Source organism: Mustela nivalis (assembly GCF_964662115.1).
Source record: "Mustela nivalis genome assembly, chromosome: 7".
NCBI classification, from domain to species: domain Eukaryota; kingdom Metazoa; phylum Chordata; class Mammalia; order Carnivora; family Mustelidae; genus Mustela; species Mustela nivalis.
The window spans coordinates 68,157,444-68,180,174 of NC_139026.1; the positions used below are offsets into that span (position 1 = coordinate 68,157,444).

General features: G+C 39.9%; 1 protein-coding gene across 1 annotated transcript in view; it reads right to left on the reverse strand.

Moving 5' to 3' along the window:
- LOC309868517 (liprin-beta-1-like) overlaps positions 1-19,613 on the reverse strand; it is a 61,984-nt gene extending 42,371 nt beyond the window's left edge. Inside the window, exons 1-6 of the mRNA XM_082738441.1 lie at positions 19,520-19,613; positions 16,083-16,291; positions 7,663-7,749; positions 6,614-6,727; positions 5,573-5,704; positions 934-1,026 (exon numbers count right to left, since the gene is read on the reverse strand). Coding sequence (XP_082594567.1) covers positions 934-1,026; positions 5,573-5,704; positions 6,614-6,727; positions 7,663-7,749; positions 16,083-16,291; positions 19,520-19,583 — 699 coding nt within the window. The 5' untranslated portion in view covers positions 19,584-19,613. The remainder of the gene's footprint in view (positions 1-933; positions 1,027-5,572; positions 5,705-6,613; positions 6,728-7,662; positions 7,750-16,082; positions 16,292-19,519) is intronic.
- Between the last annotated feature and the right edge of the window lie 3,118 nt (positions 19,614-22,731).

Below are 22,731 nucleotides of genomic sequence, written 5' to 3' on the forward strand. Positions count from 1 at the left end.
AGTACTATGAGAAGATCTCCAAAGACGCAAGAAAGCTGGCCCTATACTTTTTACTTATGATAGGCATGGATCCCAAGTACAAGGAATTTTCAGTAGCACTGGCAAAAAGCTTCTTTACAGCAGTAATTTCAACTCACTGTCATGATACAGTTAACCTGTAAGAAAGTCCCAAAGGAAGAAGCAGTCTGAGGCAAAATGGATATCTTTTTCCAGGTGCATTTTTACAACTATTTTACCAAGCTTGGATCTCAGGTACTCTAAGAGAATGAGATCAAATTTCTAAATGAATATTTTTATTTTGCCCATTTATTATTTTTCATTAATTATTTCATATGTTTCTGAAAACAACATCAGGGATCGCACTGGCCCTTCCATCAGCTTTTTTAAATGTATTTTTAAAAAAACAGATGACACACACACGATGAATGCACATGCTACTAAAAAACACTATCACGGCAAAACAGCGCAAGCCAGAAAGCAAACAGGCCCAGGACCCCATTACCCAAAGTCTACTACACCTTCAGTGACTCCCATTTTTGTTCCATCCGCTGCTTTTCATACTGCATCTGACCCACCTTGATTTTCATGCTAGAAAGTTTGGCCATTAAAGACTGGTAGAGAGACAGAGGTGTGAAAGAAACCACAGATAGAAAAAGACAAGCCTAAATATCCAAGAAAATAGTATCGGTTTATAAAGGAGGTTAGGTTAACTAACAGAAATAACAGGTTATGTTTCACTAGATTAGTTAAAGCCCCAATTTTTAAAAATTCAGAATAGTGGTGTTCAAATTCAAGAAAGTCTCCAGCTTGGGGGGAAATTTCATTCACTTGTAAGATAACTTCTTTATCATCTATTGAGTTGAGAACTTGTATTATGGATCATAGGTAAGTGAGTCAGGCTGTTTACAAATTTTTGCCATTGAGAAAGCTTACCTTGGTTGATTTCAGCTTTTTTTCATACTGAAGTCTTTCATTGTCCATTTCACTGACTCTTAACCTCAAATCATTGATCTCTTGCATTAGCCCCTGTCAAAGGAGGAACAATGAAACATATCAGGAAAGCAACAACACACCTATGTAGGCCAAAATAGCAGCTTGGAAACCTAGTCAACAAGCCCCTGGGTTCAGGTTGTAGGAATTGGATCAGACAAATGGAAATAAATGTATCTCCCTGAGGCCCAAAGCATCTTTCTAGTTAAAACACTATTTTAAATTCTCCATGCATCTGGCCCACAATCATGAGATTATGGAAATCAAAGGTAATTCTTTAAAAATTAAATTCAAATAATTAACATATAATGTATCATTAGTTTCAGAGGTAGAGGTCAGTGATTCATTAGTCTTATATAACACCCAGTCTCTTCACATCACTGCTCTCCTTAATGCCCATCCCCGTTACCCCATCCCCCCACCCCCCACCCCTCCAGCAACCCTCAGTTTGTCTCCTATGCTTAAGAGTTAAAAGGTGACTTTCAATTTTGATTAACAAAGGTAGCCAATCGCATACATCAATCATCAGCTATTTCTGGACTAAAAATCACCATATAGATTCCAACTTTAAAAATTAACTAGAAAAATTTTCTTTAGTAAAGCCATTAACTTTTAGGGCCTTTTCAGTGATCTGTGGATTATTTATAAAAATATTTTTACAATTTCTTCCTTTGTCTAACAAAAATATAGATTGTTCATCAACCCAGTCTGGGAGAATGGAATGGAATTTAAATCCTTTTATTGTTTTTTTTGAAATGTAAACCTTTTAAACCAAGGATTCTCAGCTTGAGGAGGGATGAGGGCCCTGTAATTTACAAATACATTGTCATAACATGAATGTTACATTTGGAACAGAAAAAAGAAAATAATCCTAAGGTTTTCATAATACAAATACAGCCAGAAGCTTTTCTCTTTCACATTAAAAAAACAAAACAAAACAAAAACTAATTTGCTTGTAAAACTTGTCTAAGTGTTCTAAGAAACAGTAACATATTTTTGTCTAGAGCCCAGACAGTAGGAAAAGGGAATCAGAATGCCACACAATACCAACTTCAAATACTGTGGAAAGGATTTCTTTTTTGATTACAAACCATCAAGACTCCACCAATGCTTAACATGTTTTTATTCCTCATTTTACAAGTCCTCTACTCCTGAGCCACAAATAAACAGATGACAGAACTATACAAAAATGCCATAAAAAAGAAGCAATACCATAAGAAATAAAACTTTCTTACTAAACTTCTATGAGTAATGATTCACACATGGGGAGAGGGATGCCTTTCCTAAATTACTTAACAGTACTATATAATAATTACTCATTAGTTATTATTATAATTATTTTTTCTTTTTTTTTTTTTTTCCTAAAGAGGGGGGAAGGAGAGACGTTTCAAGCAGACTCCCGCTAAGCATGGAGTCCTAGGCAAGGCTCAATGAGATTCTGACCTGAGCCAAAATTCAAGTCAGAGGTTTAACTGACAGGGCCACCTAGGTGCCCCTAGTACAGTTGTTATTAGTACAGTACCTCAGTAAGGGAACAGCTGTTTCCTCCTTTCACGAATGAGGTCAGGAACTGTTTGACATCATTTAATAACATTTTAGCTGTGATTCCTTATCTACAGGTTCGGAATTCAAGTCTAAGGAAAAAGTCAGTTTCTCCCATTTATTTATCCCCCATTTATTAATCATTCTTGCATACTAGAATTCTTAGTGACCTTCCTTCATCTCCTGGTCTTTTTAATATATATCTTGCCACTTTTTCATGGCTAGCAGCTTTGAATTCCTATTTGGTATTGTCTTATTTTAACTCTTCTTTTAGAAACAGTGACAACTTGCAAAAAGAAGTAACTAAAAAAACCACAATTATAAATTGAGATAATTTTTCTGTTAAAAAACAAACAAACAAACAAACAAACAAACAAACCCTACCCAAATTTCCCTTCTGGCAACACTAAGTATGAATGTAAATCTCCAACCTGAAAGAAGTCCTGTTTTTCCACAGTCAGTCAAGCTGGAAAATCTGGAAATAGCTCAATATAAGACTTTAAAATAATGGAATTCAAATTATTTCCAATTCAGTTCTTTATAAAAAGAAAACCCCTGTTACTAGTCCCTTTTCCCTCTCCGAGAAACTTCAGGCTCCGCAGAAACGTCATTTCTGGCATCTGTACTCTTACCAGAAGGGGGCACTGTTGAATAGTGTTAAGCATCTCCTATCAGCCATTGCAGGCAAGTCTTCAAAATTCCAGGATTTCAAGACTTTTACCCTTAATCTTTCAGAAGTGCCTGTATTTCTTCCCCACTCCAATATTTTCTTAGAAATTAATCTCCAAATAATCTAAAATTCTAAGACAAAGTTAAGGAATTTTGGATTCATGAAACAGCCAGGGAAATTTTTGTTTGTTTTTAAAGGAGGCTCCAGACCCAATATGGGGCTTGCACACTCTACTGACTGAGCCAGCCAGGCGCCCCCACCAAACATTTTATTAAGGGAACAAAAATAGGAAAGAGCATATTCAATTCGGTTTTAATTTTGAGGACTATTTTATTTGTTGTTATATGTAATGAGGTTGATCAGATTATAGTTTATAATCTCTAGATATGCATGTGGTATTTTACCAATAGTGTTAAATATCTTAGAAAAAAATCAAGGATTGAGTTTACTGAAAGTCTGATGACAGGATCACTTTGTTTATGATTGAAAATGCATGAGTAATGAGTAAAGGAAGGAAGCACCAGGAAAAAAAAAAAAAAGTTTTATTAAAAAAATGCAGACACGGCACCTGGGTGGCTCAATCGCTTACATCTCTGACTTGATCTTCGGCTCAGGGTTATGGGATCGAGCCCCACGACAGGCTCCTCACTCAGCACAAAGTCTCTTGAGATTCTCCCTCACCTTCTCCCCCTGCTCACACGCTCTTTTTCTCTCAACTCAATAAAATCTTTTTTAAAAAAACGCAGACAAACTCAAGAGATGTGACTACTGCTCTGGAGTCTTACCAAAAAATCCTAACACATCCACTTCTATTTAGTCCCAATGCTTGGTTAACATCCCCGATCCAAATTAACCAGTCATGCAGGATGACTCCCCCTCAGCTTTATGGACACAAGGGAAAGGGCCAACTCTTGACCAGAACACTGCGACGTCTTTCCCTGCACCAGAGTAACCTCCATGCCACGCAGTCCATCTGTTGACTGAACTCTGTCATGTTATGCAGCAAGTGTGGAGTCAGGGAATGACAGAGAGGAAATAGAGGAAAATATCCAAATGGATTTTTTCAAGAAAGCACAAAAGGGACAATTTTAGAGAAACTGGATGACTTTCTCAGCTCTGTTCTAAGAGCCCCAGCCTCAATCAAGTGAGGAACATGCTCATATAGGTGACTGACAAAGAACTTTTGAAGATTGAACGTGAACTAAGTTGGGGATTTCCTTTTGCTGTTGAGGAAGTAACACATACGCCAAGACCTTCCATTACAGTTCCATTTTGGCAGAAAATTGAATTTGGAAAATAGCAATGGAGTAAATCTCACTAAAGCCAGTCTATGCGGGACTTGCCCACAGCTAGTAACATACCTAAGGGACCCCGTTATCATGATGGTACAGAGTTGGCTTCAAAGAAACGTGTGCAAAGAAAACAGAGGGGGAAGAATACTTAAATGAGTTCTCCTCTCCGCTTCTTGGGACGCAGTTTCTAATGCAGTATGACAACTTTCCATACTCCAACCGAGGAAACAAAAGAGAGAGAAAGGAAGAGATTCCCTGGGAGATAAGGGAGTCCTGCAGATCTTCAAATTTTTTCCAAATAAACAGATTTCAAACGGATATGCTCTCTTTTCCCAACAACAAATAATAAGCAAATAAAAGACCCAGATTAACAATAAAACAGCCCAAAGAACAAAACATGTTTAACCACAAAAATGGGTACTTCAAGTTGTAGAATCTATCCCAAATTTCACAAAAGTATACTGAGCTTTATTTAATTGGTATGATTTATGTGTGGAAGAGACCAAAAGTAGAAGGCCAAACTGAATAAACTCTAAAAATCTGATTTTTATGATTATATAATAAAAGCATGTTCTCTGTACATATTTTCAAACCTACTTATTATATAGAAAATAATCAGTAAAATGTAAAAATGGCTATTAGTAAAGTGATACACTTAAACCCATTATTTCCATAATGAAGAAAACCACTACAGATGGACAGGAGGACGGACAGGAGGACAGACAGGCAGACGAACAGAGAGAAGCTCCAAATGTCACAAAGTGAAAAGTTCTTTCTAAAGACTAATGAAAGCATTAAAATTTCATATCAAAAGTCTCACAATTTAAAAAAAGGTATGAACAACAAAAAGTCTCACAATAAATATTGCCATGAGCATTTAGTGATTAAAAAGTCAATGTAAAAAAAGCCAATGTAATTAAAGATTATTCCTAAAAAGGAGCACGGATGAACGAGAGCACGTAGCCATTAACTACCTCCCCCTCACGCCTACAAGGAATTTCAACTTGCTCTGGAAATATGTGTATGACATATACACACGCACACGCATATGTATGTTAAGGGGGAGGGTATCACTTACCTCCGTGTCTCTGAACCTGTCTTCATAATCCAATCTATCCTTCTCCACAGCGGTCAGTTTAAGCTTCAAGTTAGATATTTCAGCCATCAGATCCAACTTCTCAGTTTCTAGGGATGTCCTACTCAGAAGCTCCTATTGGAATTTAAGAGATACACTCAAAACTTGTTTTATTACAAATCACCACATATGATTGTGTCTTACCCTGCAAAGCAGTAACTATCAAGTCGGGAATGTGGTAAAGATTAATCACTAAACAGATAAAATTTGAAAATATTATCTGCTTCTGTGAACCTTCATGGAGCAGAACTAAGTGTGCGCTTACTTCCTGGGGAGACGTACATGCTCTAGATATGCAGAAATCTTAACTGCTTCAAAGCCTGAAGAGAACACTGATGCTGACAGGGTCGCTCTGTGTTAGGCACTGTTCTGATGTGGTTCGATCCTCAAAACAACTTTCTAAAGCAGAAACTCCTACTAAAGATAACTCAGGAATTATCTGTGTTCAACAAATGAGGAAGGTGAGGAACAGAGAGGCTGAAAACCTGCCAAAGGTCATACAGCAAGGATGTGGCAGAGCAAGGACTCAAACTGAAACAGTCTCCCTCCAGTACGTACCCTACCCGCTATATTATAGGCCCTCTCGTCTACGAGCACTGTGTGTGTGTGTGTGTGTGTGGTGTATTACAAGTTTGGGTTTGTTTTCTTTTCCCCATAAAAGTCACATATGGTACGTATCTTTTTTCTTAATCATAAAATATATGCTCATATCTGGGGGTTAGGAAACCATATGCAAATTTAAAGAAGAACATTAAAACTACCTATAATCCTATCAGTATTTTATTCCAGATTCAAATTACATGAACGCTTTCTATGTTATGCATGTGTTTTGAGACCCTGTTACCCTCGGTTTTTGCTTAAACTATGCCAGTCTCGGTGAATCATGAACTTCAATGCTGCGTCCGAGGGGACACAACAAACAAGTGCAGAACTTCAAACAGGCGAGCAAGAATACCCCACCTCAGTGACGGCTTCTGAACATACCTGCTGCAGCATTTCCTCTGTGGCATTCAGCTTCTCCCGGTGCTCTTCAAGACAAAATTCCAAATCTCGAATCTTCTCCCCCTGAGCATCCACGTGGTCTGTTAACACACTTACCTGTATATAGAGCAAAATACTGCAATAGATTAGGAAGGATTTGGGTCCCACTACAAACTTTATTTCTCTAAATAGAACAAAAACTGGAATGATGTCACTACCCATTTGTTGTAAGGGGAAAAAAAAACTGTCAATAAGACAGCAGTCCTTTACAATCCTATCTAAGTGATGCTTCTTGACCTGCAGACTCCCAATTTTTAAGGAGGTTAGGGCTGATTGGGGATATGCAATACCTTGTAGTTATAGGTTAACTTCATTTCAACCATTTTATGCGAGAGGGTATGTGCATAGATCATCATTTTGGGGAGGTTGGAATGGGAGTGGGAGGTAGTATTAGAGATTAAGAGAGTTATGTTTGAAAGAGAAGCTGTCAAGGACTACACGTGAGTCTTTCCCCACGATCACCAATCCCATAAATACACTGCAATTTACTTAACTCAAAATACCAAAATAAAAATGTTTGTCGTGCATTTAAAACATTAAGAAGAAGAAAACTCAAATTTAGCCACGAAACCAGAGTCCGCTACTCACTTCTGTTCTGTTCAGCTCACAGGATCATTTTTAAAATTGAAAATTAAATAGATTCAGATTCAAAAACATTCAGGTTTATGAAAATCTGTGGTATAAAATTGCAATTTATGCTGTAAATTAAAAACACCAGATCAACTAAGATGACAGATCAGATCAGAAAGTCAGCTTAGATGACACTGTGGCTGTCATCAGAGGAGCCGAGGCTGCTCACTCTAGACCGGGGAGGCACACCTTGGTGCTACCACAGTCCTCACCACTCCCTATTGTGTGTACGTACTTATTTCTATCAGCACTTATTTCTATCAGCAATCCGGCTCCCAAGCATCTGAATATGCCATCCCAATTTAAAATGGTCTTTGTAAATATGTTGTGGAGGAAGAATAGCATTGTTAAAAATCACTTGCCTGAAGAACGAGAGATTCGTTATCATTCTCTAAACGTACTAGCCTTTCTTGATACACCTCTCCATTTCCGGGCAGGTGTCCATTTGTCTGAAAAGATGAAGGAGTATGTGTAAGGCTTGACTCTCTTTAAAACTGAAACGACTGTGAGCAAATAAAATGGCATACATTCTTAATCCAAGGAACCTGAATAGAATTCAGCCAGCTGCTGCCACCACTGCTAGAAAACACGAGTCTAAAACTTGGTCCATTTGCCTCAAAATAGGTAAAATGGGCATGGTAGGCATGTTATCACCAAACCAGACAAGTTCCCATCAAGCAGAAAAATCATGACCTAAAAGGAACAGTGGTTACTAACATGCTCGCAGGGACGCATAGCTGGGTCATACGAAGTTTCGCGAGTGTGTGGGCAGGCAGAAATTACTTATGCCGCCTGAATGATCTGTGCTATTTCTGGGTGGGGGCACTGGGAATGTCCTGGGCTGCCCTTATGTGCCTCCCCTCTCCTCCCAAGTTGCAAACCCAGAACTGCAAATGCCTGTCTTTACAGAGGAGGCCTTGGGGGCAGCTCATATCAGCTTCCTCCCTGTTACTCAGGACCAAATCTCAGGGCAAGCCTTCCCTTTGTCTTTGAAGCCTTTCTTCCTTCCCCTGAAAGCTTAGGAAGCAGTCCACAACTACTTCCCCCAACCATCCCCATCCACACCTTACCAGGAACTTTATTAGCTCCCATTCTGACTTCACTCTTTGTGACTTTGCTCAACTCTATTAGGTTACGCCAAGCTCCTGCAGAGCCTGGAAACAGGTATCATCCTGCAACCACAGCACTGGCCTGGGGCTCTGCTTAGATTCGTGCTCACTTTCTTCACCTCCCTCCAGCCCCGCACGTTTTTATCAGATTCGGACATGTCTGTGCATGGTGTAAATGCTGAAGGAAACACCGATTGGGAAAGCGAGTCACATTTTTCTTTTTCTCAGCTGTCTCATATATAAAAGCCATTAAGGAGATACACAAAAAGGCTCACGGAGAGCACACAATATAAAAACATCATTTTGAAATACAGCAGTATATCTGATATGTCCCTTGTTATCTCCTGTAAGTAGCTCATAATCATATGACCGGTAATCCCAATAGAATTTCCTGATTCCTCATTCAACTACAACAGAAACAAAAGCCACTGGAGCTCAAATTAGTTAGATAGGGCCATCCAGAGGTCAATGAAGAAAGCAAATAACTTCAGGGGCGCCTGGCAGGCTCAGTTGGTTAAGCATCTGCCTTCAGCTCAGGTCATGATCCCAGGGTCCTGGGATGGAGTCCTACATCAGGCTCCCTGCTCAGCAGGGAGTCCGCTTCTGCCTCTCCTCCCTGTGCATGCTCTCTCATTTTTTCTCTCTCTGAAATAAATAAAATCTTAAAAAAAAAAAAAAAAAAAAAAGAGCAAATAACTTCAGGTTTAAACCAGAGAAACACAAACTCAACCTTATCGTCCAAGAACACAGCAGATGTGACATCTATTATTTTTCAGAATTAACTGGTATTCTTATACTACCTTTCCAAATAATGCAGTTTCCCATATAAATTCTGGAAGTAATAAAAGGCATGTGTTGAGCGCACGCACACACACGTACATGCACATAGTAACAAAAAAGGAAATTGCAGCATGTTGCTTCTAAAAACTTAGATGCACTGGATACATTGCCCATGAGGCCACAAAAGAATCAGAAGCTAATTGAGGAAGGCTGCAACATGTATTTAGAGTGGATAAAGTTTTTTAACATCAGCTTGACCACATACCTGCCCTATAACTATTGCATAATTCTGGTCATTTTGTAAACCGAAGAATCCAAATACATTACAAGTTGTGGCCTAAAAGACTTCCAACCCCAGGGACTGCCATGAAAATGAAATTTACATAATTTCTTAAGGACAGTTTTTTGGAACAGAGCCAGGATGTATGATACATGTTCTCAATCTGAAGCAGTACTCAGACTGGCCTTCTACAGCTTTGAATTCCTCATTCTGATGATGAATGTTAGCAGGCATCTGCTTTTAAAACCCCACGTGCTTTTATAAACAGATACATTTCATGAGGTAGAAAAAAAAAAGGTTTCTGTTCACTGAGGATAAAAAGTAAAAGTTGTTATTTCTTCCGATGGAAAGATTAGAAATGCTGCTATAGCAAGTTCTAGAAGGGTTTCACGAAGCTACTGCATTTGAAATGGAAATCAGATGTTCCAAAATCAGTATCACAAAACGATCTTAGAATCAAAATACTAAAAACTGACTCACTATGAGCATACATACTCACACTTCTCGAGACTAGTGATATTTACAAGAGTTCATAATGCTCAAGGAGTTCTTTTTTTAAAAGACCACAGGTCACCACAGCAAAACAAAGCCAAAGTTAAGAATCACCAATGGAGTAGTTAAATACTTTTCAAGGAGTGCACTGACCTAGTCAAGCAGGTGAAAGTCTAGTCTCTTCACACATTTATTTCTATTTCTGCCAATTCTGTTACCTTGGACTTAAGAATCCTTGCAGGAGGTAAATTCCATTAGGCAAATACCTTACCACCTCTGTTTTTCCTCCAACTCCCAAGCTTTACCAACCTGACCACTCAAAACCTCCCACGTGGCATGCACTCTCAAATTCTATTCCTTTGGCGCGGGCCGTATTTCCCACCCTTTCCTCATCTTTCCTCGCTCTGTAAAGTCCAGCTCAACCTGGGCTTGGCCTGTGAAGTGTTCCTTGAGTTACCTGTTCACTCATAGGCCAGTTAGAGATTCCAGATCGTGGAATCCTCATCGTGGCAGGCAACACACTGAACAGATGAGGTTAGACGTGGCTACATGTATGTTCCCCTCTTCCAACAAACTGCCTTCTTTGTGAGTAGGTTTGCCTTTGCACCTGGCACACAGTGAGTTCAAACCAAATGACTATGGAATGAATAACGAATGATAGGTGTTCAATAACCATCAGATGAATACAGGATGAATGAACACTTGGTTGCAAGTTGGCCCTCTCACTTCTCACTCCGTGGTTGACCTGAAGCCTGTACTCCCTCTTGCTACCATGTTTACAAGGTGTTTTCAGAGCCTTTTTAATGGACTATACTTGAGACTATCTTGCATGAACTCCCTTACATACCATCTTCTCCAAAGCAGAGTATATATGGCCTTCGACATCTTCCCTTTCTTCCGCCATCTTGGGGGAATTGAGTCTTACTTCCTGCTCAAAGCTCATTATTCCACATAACCTTTGGATCCTTAATTTCCTGCTTCCCTGAGACTTACAATTACCACCTCTACCCATACTATTCTCAGTTTCTTCCTCCTAGTGAACTTTCTTCCACTGGCCATTCCAACATCTACTCCAAGGCTGTGTGTCCACCACTATACTCACTCATCATTCCTCTCGGCCTCTACAAATCCATTTTTCTTAGCCAGTTCTCACCTCCTCCTTCTTACCTTATGCCATACTCTCTTCTGCCCCTACACTGTTTCCCTTCTCTGTCTTGTCCTTCACCACTTAGCTTTTCACCATATTCTGCCATGGATGGCTTCCTCATGACCTTACAAGAGTTGGTCACTTATTCTCCTTAATGATCCCACAAGGCAAAACTACCTTACATTTCTTTTGATTCTCCCAAGATTCTTATAAAATCATGGGCAGAGAGTTAAAAATACATTGAGTATCAACTCTTGTTGAGTCTATTTGACATCCAAAGCACTGAACACCAGCTCAAATTACTTTACTCAAAATCCCAGAGATGCCTTCAAAATAACTCTTCCTACTTTCACTCATGATGCAACTCCATCCTGACCACATTCGATACAACTGAAAGTTTAAGTCAAAATCAGCATCAGCTTGGGGATTTCAATAGTATTGTAGCCAACTAACAGTGCGTGTGGAGGAAGGTATGGGACACTTGGGAGGGAAAAGCAAGGCAAGGGATCCAGCTCGAATGCAACAGTGATACTTTAATTAAGGAACTTGTGGTGTTTGCCGGATATTCCTGGCACGACGGGTAAAATGTCTAAATGGCTCTATTCCTTACAGAATTATAGAGTCCAAAAGTTAGCCAGCAACCACCCCTGGGAATATGAGTTGTCTGAATTCATGGAGCAGATGCTCCATATAATGCTAAAGGCACAATATACCTCACCCACAGTCATCTAGATAGAAGCTCTTCTATTTATATTATTTTCCTTTTAATGGTCAAGTAGACCCATGATCAAGTATAAAGATGTAATAAATGTTAGCATCTTGCTTCCCATGCCTCCCTTTCAAAAACTGTTTTATTATACAAAATTTCATTTGTATCTGAAAGTAGAGACCTTAAGTACCCATCACACAACAATATCAACGGTTACTACTTCAAGGTAGGCAGGAATGTTTTGCCTGCTATGTTCACTTAAAGTATCGTGCTATATTTTCCTTTAATTTTCTTAGTTCTGTTGGTTTGCACTGGTCTCCAGTTGACTACCCTCTCTCCCCAGCTTCGTTTTGCTTTGTTCTTTCCAGAGCTCTGCTGTCCTGTCTAAATCCCAAACCAACAAGCAAGCAGTGATTTGCCACAATTACACTTAGCTTCTGTTGTAACACAGAACTCAGTTTGAATAGAACATTCCCAAATCAGAGTGCTGAGTAGCTAAATGACAATATGGAAAAGAAAATCAGTTCCATTTTATAAGGACAACAAATGTTAAGAAACAGTTGGACTGCTGCTATAACACAGATACACACACACAGACACACACACACACACACACACACACAGATACACAGTCTCCACCAAAGTCAATACACTTATTTTTTTTTTAAGATTTTATTTATTTGACACAGAAAGAGAGATCACAAGTAGGCAGAGAGGCAGGCAGAGAGAGAGTAGGAAGCAGTCTCCCGACTGTGCAGAGAGCCCAATGTGGGGCTCGATCCCAGGACCCTAAGATCATGATCTGAGCCAAAGGTAGAGGCTTAACCCACTGAGCCACTCAGGCGCCCCTCAATACACTTATTTTTTAAATTAGTTTTAAAAACTGCCATCCAGTTTTTTATTTCATGATGACATTTTTCAAAATTCTGTATCAAGGACAAAAAAGGAAGGCGCAGCCCTCTAAATCTCCTTTGGTTAAATTTATCTCCAGCCACTCAAAGAACCCTCTCACACCAGGGCCTCGTGCACCCTAACCAGCATTACCTCTCTACTGCTGCGTGCAGACATTTGTTTGCCTGCTCTCTACCAGATACTGGAGTAGGAGAAACGGAGAAAGACAGGAAGGCCACGAACACCACAGTCACATTTCACCAGGGCCTACCAGCACAAGAAGGAATCTCATACACTGTTGTCCAAAGAATAAATGAACGTGATGGCAAGAGCACTGGAAGTCAAACCACCAGGCAACAATACTCCACTCCCCTGTCCTCTCTCCAAGTGTGATGGAATCAGGGCGGTGAGGCTCTCACCTTGTGCTGTGCATAATGATCTCAGGGCAACAGCACTGCCACTGGGAGCTACTGGAGCATCCCCACTGGAGTGTCCCCACTGATTGGCTGATGACGCTATGTACTAGCAGGTCTGCCTCCATCAATCTTGAAACACACCATTTATTGTCTCCTCTGAAATTTCTGTTATGACTCTAAAAAATAAATACGAACCCGGGGCAATACAGACAATCTTTCCAGGAAGATGTCTATTTCTTCCAAAATCTCATCAGGTCTGCTCAAAAAGAAATCCAAAGGGAGAAATCCATCTCACATATACAGCGTCACACCCAAAAAGCCCACTCATGACCTTCTCCTAGAAAAAGATGCCTGTTTATTCAAAGTCGCCAGAAAGTGCTTCAAAGCCCGAAGCTCAGGATAAGCCTGAGTACCTCCTGTACTTTTCAAGTCAAGAGAGCAGATGTGGTCAAAATCAGAAATATGGCTTTTATTTCTGGGTTGTAATTTTTCTCAGTGTTTGTTTTCCAGAAATAGAACACATCTTCTTCACTCAATAGCCAACGGGAGCAAGAAACAAGTGTTCTGGGGGTGAGAAGCTTTCACGTGAGCTAGGATGTCTCAGTGAGACACTGCTGAACTCAGATGATCTGTGACCCTGTGACCCAATCTTAAGATGGGCCTTGTTTGCCAAAGCTGGAACAAACATTCCCTGGAGACACACATGAGAAGGGAAGCTGGGCAGAGAGCAGTGGGGGATTCTGGGGACGGCGGGCCTAGAATGGGTCATGTGGCGGAGAGTCAGGGACTGGAGAGAATGTGCCCCACGTCTCAAGTCATGAGTATTTTTATTTTTATGAAACTTGTTCTAAAAACTTTTTTAGAAGATACACTTGCAATTAATAGGACCTATTTTTTAAATGTAGGAATACGATGGAAATGTATTGTGACTTATCAGGTCAGAAGCCAGTGAGGCACACTTCAATTTATCTTATCGGCCACGATGCCGATTTGAAGTTCTATCATCGCAGTTCCACTCACTTTGTCAAAAACTGCACTTTTGTCATTTCTGCTGATTTTGCGAATGCCTCATACTAAAGCTGCTAAGTAACTGGTCACTTGTGGGATTTTATGCCCTGATCAAGGTCATGATCCTCAACGTCTTCTATTGGGAAAAGCATAGTATGAATGTTCTAGGCAACTCATAGAGTTAGACCTAAAGCAAACAGAAACTGCTTGCTTGGCTCAAATAATTTGACATATTTTTCTGTTTGCCCTCTTGAACTTAGAGCTTGATAAAGCATGTAATTCTCCACCATTAATATCTCTATTAACAGGATAATACTTCTATCTCAGTACTTGACCAAATATGGCATACTCAACAGATTTAGGTTTTTGTTTTGTTTTAACCACAGGAGAGGAACTTCGGAGTCTTAAACTTGTCAGTGTTTAGAAGGTTACAGCTATAGCTACTTTATTCAAACAAATTCATTCTTAGTGATTTAATATCCCCTCACAAGTAACAAACTATTAATGTGACTATTTTCTTTCTTCTGAACCAGCTTCTGATCCTATGAAAGAATGATACAGCAGAAATCAGTAGGGAAGGAAGACGCGACACCCGACAGGAAACCAGGGGGTCTCCTGGCCCAGACAAAGTAATTAGAACTGCAAAGGGCCAGTGGCATTAATGAGAAGATCGGTATCAGTCTTAAGGACATGGACTCCCAAGGTGGCTATCATTAAACATAAATGAAATCTTAATTATGTAACTGAGAAGAAGTCTCTAAAATATTGTCAAAGCTTCTCCATAGTCTGAAAAATGTCTGTAGCCTTGTAAAAAAGTGAACCATGTAGGAGTGACACGGAACTGGAGCCAACACTTTCTTTCCCTCTTTGCAGATGGACCCCGTAGTTTCCCCTCCATCCTCTACAATCTCTTCAGTGTTGTATTTTCGACTCGTCTACCAGGCGCACTGACAAGCACTCATAAGTTCGCTCCCGGGACTCACACTCCCGTGCGGCAGAAGCTGTTGTCCCTGTTTCACAAACGAGGAAACGAGACAAACAGCTTAAAAAATCTCCCCCAAATCATGCAAGCTTCTAAGAATCAGCCCCCAAATTGAAATTCAGGTCTGTTGTCTCCAGCACCTGCATTGGGAAATGCCAAGATACAATCCAACCATCAGTTTTATCACAGTATTAATGTTCTCATTTTGGGTGGTGGTAAGATATACCCAGAAAATTTGTCACTTTTACCATTCTTAAGCATATAGTTCAGTGGCATTACTCGTATTACAGAAAGAACACTTTTTCTATCTTCTTCTCTCAATATTTTTAGTGGCATTCTTTAGATTTTATTTGTTCCAAATGTATTAAAACCATGGTATATACCAAAGTGTTCAGGGAAAGGGCAGATCCTCCACGCCATCCGTTTTTGAGACGGATGCCTAGAAAGGGGCTTCACTGTTCCGGGAAGAAGAACGCGATTGGAAGCCCAATTCTATAGCTTCCCTCACACCCTAGAACTGACATGACCCCCACAGATCACTAGAGGGCACTTCCTATCAGATACTGCAGACCTCTGCCTCGCTGCCTTTGGAGGTTCTATTCACTCTGCTTCCTATCTGAACTGCTCTTGGTCCTTTTACAGTAAATTTTCCAATAGTACTGAGAAAGCATCTATTACGTGCAAGGTTCTTTCCTTTACAGGACTATTTGTTCTAGGCCACAGCAGGTCATCCAAGAAAGCGAGTCCACCTTCAGAGGCAAAATCAGGTGGTGGGCTGGAGCCCATGAAATGTACACTAACATTATCCTTAAAGGGAACTGGAATGCATTAAGGGATAAAAATCACAGTGAACCTGCTGCCCTGTACTTTTTTGTTGTTGTTGCTCTAATCAGCTACTCTATGTTCTAAATTTTGGAATAAGCCACAAGAGATTCTGAGCGCAGGATCTGTAATGTGCCATTATCTACCATTTGACTCTGAAGCCATTTGACGAGTGTTTCCGCTGTTGAATCTGGGATCTGGCATCTCAACCCTTCCTTCTCATCTGTGTCCATCACCTCCAACAAGCCACGCAGGTCTTCCACAAGGTGCAGAGTTCGCAGGCTTCCCATGAATCCCGGGGAGGTGGGAGACTGGCAATCAAAAATTCCACTGGAATATTCCAGGGCCTTAGAACCTAAGTTTAAAAAAAAAAAATCACAGAGAGAACAACAGGGTTTATATTACATAATGTCCTAAAGCTGAGGGTGGCAAGCAAGTCCAGTCACAGTGAGGAATAATCAAAATAAGCAAAAAGGAAAAGAAAATAAAGGAGTCGTGTGAATCTCTCCAAGTCATAGTGATTCGGTGCAAAAATAAAATCCATATAATTGATGGTAAATATCAATCACCAAATACCTAACAGGGACGTCAACTGTGTATTATGGTAAGAACATAATGAATGGACTTTGGTGAAAGATGTGCTGACCTCATGGAAATAAGGGCTAAGAAGGTAGAGATCAGTGTGGATAGAGCCAAGTACTCCCCAAAATATAAATTTAGGTACCATAAGAGTTTGAGAAATTCCCTGTAAAAGAAGTTGCACAATTTGGTGGAAACCGCATAGCATAATGTCAAGGGTAACAGGACTGGCTTCCGGTTAATTTACCAGAATTTAATCTTTGGAGAATTTCAATGAATTACATGTATACATTTGCGTATGTACAGGAGTGTGTGTGTGTTAACATTTTCTCCCATGATTTTGTTTGCAGCCTAGCATCAAAAACTCTTGCTAATATCAGCTTTAAAAAATAGTTTTACAGCCTTTCTTTCCCTATTACTTATAAGGGAAAGCGTTTTATGACTTGAATGTACATAACTAACCCATTGCCTGCTCAGAAATCACTCATATATACCTCTTCATCTCTTTGATTTTTATTTTCTGGTCTATCAAATATACATATTAATTAGAAGTACTAACTTTAAGTGTCAATAATTATGATATTTTGACTACCACCTCATTAATCTGAGGGTCTTATAAAGGGAAGAAAAGTGTGAAACAATGTGTAAATTCTCTCTCCAGTTGCCACACAGCTTGATCAATTCCAACCATAGGGAGAGGCATTTTCCTTCAGTTAGTCCATTCCACTGACCTTCCAAAGAACTAGACCAAATGATGAGGACCCAAATCTGCCAAACTGTAATAATGGTAACCACTGATATGCTAGGCCCAATGTTAAATACTTCCCATGATCTTCCCCTCAGGAACCATATAAGGCTGAGAGGAAAATCCAGAAAAATAGAAATTGAGGAGAGTATGTCCGGGAAAGGGAGGAACAGTAGAGCATTTTAAAAACAAAACAGGCTATCGTGTCCTATTCCAGTAGTTTAAAGCACTACAATCACCTGATAATACTATTCACAATAGATGTACCCACAATAACCTTCTACTCTTTTAAGTCTCCATCACAAAACAAGGTGAGGGATAGGGGAGAAATGCATATTTAGAAAAACTCCTCAAATATTTGCAATCACATCTCCCTCTACCTTAGGTGGAGAGCTACTGATAGTAATTTGAGAAAATAAAGCCAGGTCCTACCCAAAAAGCTCCTGACTGCGTCAGTGTGAGCTGAGACCCAGGAAGTCTTGATTTTCCGAAGAACTCTCATGTTGGTCCTGAAGCCCTGCCAGGGCTAAGGAACAAATATACTCATCTAGTAGAGTATGTAAAACGTCAGTCCTCAACTACTGTCCAGAAACATCACTTGTCTTGACTACGGAGTTCCACTAAGAATTTGAGGTTATAACCTCTGATAACAGCCTAGGATCTGGCTCTGGTTCTATTTTCCGAAACTGTGACACAGTAAGTCCAATCTCTTTTCCACGTAATAGTCCTTCAACTGTGTGAAAGTATCTATCATGCCCTGAGCAAGAATATACTTGCTTACCAGATGAAGTTGTTTCTTCGCCTTCACGGTCACCTCCTCTTAAGTTTTACCAATAACCTCTTTGAAACGGATATTCCAAGAACTAAACACAGTACACAAGATGTGGTCTAATCTACAAAGGAGGTCAAATTAAAATCTGGTCTCGGGATATACAAGTAGAACAAAGGAGGCCAAACTTTGACTTGCCATGGCATTCAAGGGAAGAACCTCTGACAATGAAAACACCTGTGGTTTCTTCAAACCACTGAAACAGAGTAGGGTCAAATTTATGACCAGAAAAGATAAGCAACAGGGGCTAGGTAGCTAGAATGGAGGAGCAGTAGATGCTACCCACACCTCGACCCTGATCATCAGACCATCAGATGGATGACAACCCCACCCACTGGCCCCTTCAACCTTTCTTCATGACCATGGGTTCCTAAATACATAAAGGTACTTCTCCTGTGACAAAACGCAGAATGTGACATGAGACCTTAAGGAGCCACTACCCCTAGGAGAGCACAAGCATCTGAAAGGGTTTACATACTGTTCAGTCCCTCTGGTCATGATGAGAAAACAAGCAGGTCATGATCTACACTGTTTCTGCTCTACTTCCATAACAGAGAATCACTCAAGATTCATAATAAGGGAGGAATACGACCAGATCTGTGTTTCAGAAAGAAAATTCTGGTGGTCTAGAGAATGAGGAACTACAGCGGGAAAGCAAGAATGCCAAGAACATCAAGGGAGAGGGTTGCCAGGACAAAGCACGGCAGAGCACAGACAGGACAGACTTCAGAGGGGAAAAAAAGGAATGGCTAAGGGGCACATGGGTGACTCAGTCATTAAGCGTTTGCCTTTGGCTCAGGTCATGGACCCAGAGTCCATTCCTTTTTTCTTTCTGTGATGACATGGATATGCATATCGGCTATTTCAAAGGAGGTATCTGATTGGCAGTTAGAGACCCAAAGCTTAGCAGAGAATTGAGAAAGTAAATAGAGGTGAGAGTTACTGGTGGCAAAGTAAATGTCAAATTCAAGGGAATAGATCAGAATATCCATGGATCCTAGGTAGAGCAGTATCTCTCAAAGTGTGACCTACAGCTACTACCTGCACCGAAATCCCATGAGATGTACTTACTTACTTTTTTTTTGGGGGGGGGGGGGTCGGCAGCAAAGCAAGGTTTATTGGGAGTACAGTAAAGTACAGATAGTACAAAGCTCCCGAGGAGGAAGGGAACCCGAGAGCATTGCCAGAGAATACTTTCTTTCTCCTTGAGTCAGAACTACAGTATGGAAATGGAATTAGACATTTTCAAACAAAGTTTGAGAATGATACTGGTATAAAATAGAGAAGAGGGGCTAATGTGAAACCACGAGGAATCTAAAGGCAACCAATAAATGAAAATAAAGTGGAAAAGGTAATAAAAGAGTTGGAATGAAAAAGCCAAAAGTGCAGAGTAAATGTCATGATTCCATCTTTCAGAGGACGCAGATTACCTGCTGTAAGCCCATCCATCTGCTCCAACGCCACAGCCAACATATCACTTGCGTCACTCATCATTTTGTGTTTGTCAAGGGCAAATTCCAACCTAGATCTGAAAAAACAATGATGTTACCATTATATCCTTTTAAATGACACATGCTTCCCAGCAGGTGTGACAGCTCAAGGCCAAATTACAACCCCACTTAGACGTCAGCTAGGGAAGAGAAATTTTCTGAACTGGCAGAGCTGAATTACCTCAGTCACTTAACACGCAGTGGCCGACTGTCTACCTAACTGCAAGACCACACACTCCACCAGTTAATAAAATGAGTTTCAGATCTTTCACGCAAGGTGACAACAGATAGTTATGTATTTCTTCTCTGTTCCGTTCACCGAGCCTTTCAAATGCTCTGACACGGAGGTATGAGAACCTAGACCATGGTTTTCAGACTGGTGAAGAACCATTGTTTTTTTAAAATTTCCAAGCACTTGTTTAATAAGTGACAATATGAAATTGCAATAAGCAGGGGTGCCTGGGTGGCTCAGTTGGTTAAGCAACTGCCCTTAGCTCAGGTCATGATCCTAGAGTGTTATATAAACACTCTTTTCAGTGTTATATAAACCTGCTTGACAGGTATGAGGTATATCTCTAAAATTCAAACAATGTATTTTACAGGCCTTTACAACAAATGTTCTTTGTAAGAAACAGAATTTGAAATATTCATTGGGGTTATCATGCTATATCTCAGAAAGCAAGTCAAAGTGCTTAAAAACAGGAAATATTTCATTATCTCCTCTTCATTATGGTGTCAAATATGCTATGACGCTATTAGCTACATGTTAAACTACGACCAGGTTCTCCACTTTTTGTCACACACATGGGGCTGGGGTTAGAGGAGGCCCATTATACATCAAAAGGACTGAGAGCAAAATGGAAGTGGTCCCTGGAAGGTCCTACCTTTGCTGTGATCTTAAGCTTCGAATGAACGCACTTGCCAGACACACGCTAACCGAAATAACCAAAACATTTTGGGATTCCCATTATCATAATATCCAAAACTAAAACAACTCCTTCAAGTGAACCGCTCAACCTTGAAACCTACAAAGTTCAGCTAGTTGCACTAGACAAGTGTTTGTTACCTTAGATACTCATATTCTAGAATCAATAATGTCATAATGGGCCAAACTGTCGTGAAAACTTACCAAGCATACATAGAGAGCTTTCAGCTTTCTCCACACACAGAATTGGAGAGATTAACGTAAATTTTATTGCCCACCCCATGTCAATTTTTTACTCAGTAGGATCCCAATGAGAGAAAAAAGTATGTGCGCCGTACCAGCAAAACAAAATCATTTTCTTCAGACTTGCTTACATATTTGGGCTTACTTTTCAGTGTTATATAAACCTGCTTGACAGGTATGAGGTTTATCTCTAAAATTCAAACAATGTATTTTACAGGCCTTTACAACAAATGTTCTTTGTAAGAAACAGAATTTGAAATATTCATTGGGATTATCATGCTATATCTCAGAAAACAAGTCAAAGTGCTTAAAAACAGGAAATATTTCATTATCTCCTCTTCATTATGGTGTCAAATATGCTATGATGCTATTAGCTACATGTTAAACTACGACCAGGTTCTCCACTTTTTGTCACACACATGGGGCTGGGGTTAGAGGAGGCCCATTATACATCAAAAGGACTGAGAGCAAAATGGAAGTGGTCCCTGGAAGGTCCTACCTTTGCTGTGATCTTAAGCTTCGAATGACCGCACTTGCCAGACACACGCTAACCGAAATAACCAAAACATTTTGGGATTCCCATTATCATAATATCCAAAACTAAAACAACTCCTTCAAGTGAACCGCTCAACCTTGAAACCTACAAAGTTCAGCTAGTTGCACTAGACAAGTGTTTGTTACCTTAGATACTCATATTCTAGAATCAATAATGTCATAATGGGCCAAACTGTCGTGAAAACTTACCAAGCATACATAGAGAGCATTCAGCTTTCTCCACACACAGAATTGGAGAGATTAACGTAAATTTTATTGCCCACCCCATGTCAATTTTTTACTCAGTAGGATCCCAATGAGAGAAAAAAGTATGTGCGCCGTACCAGCAAAACAAAATCATTTTCTTCAGACTTGCTTACATATTTGGGCTTACTTTTCAGTGTTATATAAACCTGCTTGACAGGTATGAGGTTTATCTCTAAAATTCAAACAATGTATTTTAGAGGCCTTTACAACAAATGTTCTTTGTCTCATTGGGGTTATCATGCTATATCTCAGAAAGCAAGTCAAAGTGCTTAAAAACAGGAAATATTTCATTATCTCCTCTTCATTATGGTGTCAAATATGCTATGACGCTATTAGCTACATGTTAAACTACGACCAGGTTCTCCACTTTTTGTCACACACATGGGGCTGGGGTTAGAGGAGGCCCATTATACATCAAAAGGACTGAGAGCAAAATGGAAGTGGTCCCTGGAAGGTCCTACCTTTGCTGTGATCTTAAGCTTCGAATGAACGCACTTGCCAGACACACGCTAACCGAAATAACCAAAACATTTTGGGATTCCCATTATCATAATATCCAAAACTAAAACAACTCCTTCAAGTGAACCGCTCAACCTTGAAACCTAAAAGTTCAGCTAGTTGCACTAGACAAGTGTTTGTTACCTAGGATACTCATATTCTAGAATCAATAATGTCATAATGGGCCAAACTGTGGTGAAAACTTACCAAGCATACATAGAGAGCATTCAGCTTTCTCCACACACAGAATTGGAGAGATTAACGTAAATTTTATTGCCCACCCCATGTCAATTTTTTACTCAGTAGGATCCCAATGAGAGAAAAAAGTATGTGCGCCGTACCAGCAAAACAAAATCATTTTCTTCAGACTTGCTTACATATTTGGGCTTACTTTTCAGTGTTATATAAACCTGCTTGACAGGTATGAGGTTTATCTCTAAAATTCAAACAATGTATTTTACAGGCCTCTACAACAAATGTTCTTTGTAAGAAACAGAATTTGAAATATTCATTGGGGTTATCATGCTATATCTCAGAAAGCAAGTCAAAGTGCTTAAAAACAGGAAATATTTCATTATCTCCTCTTCATTATGGTGTCAAATATGCTATGACGCTATTAGCTACATGTTAAACTACGACCAGGTTCTCCACTTTTTGTCACACACATGGGGCTGGGGTTAGAGGA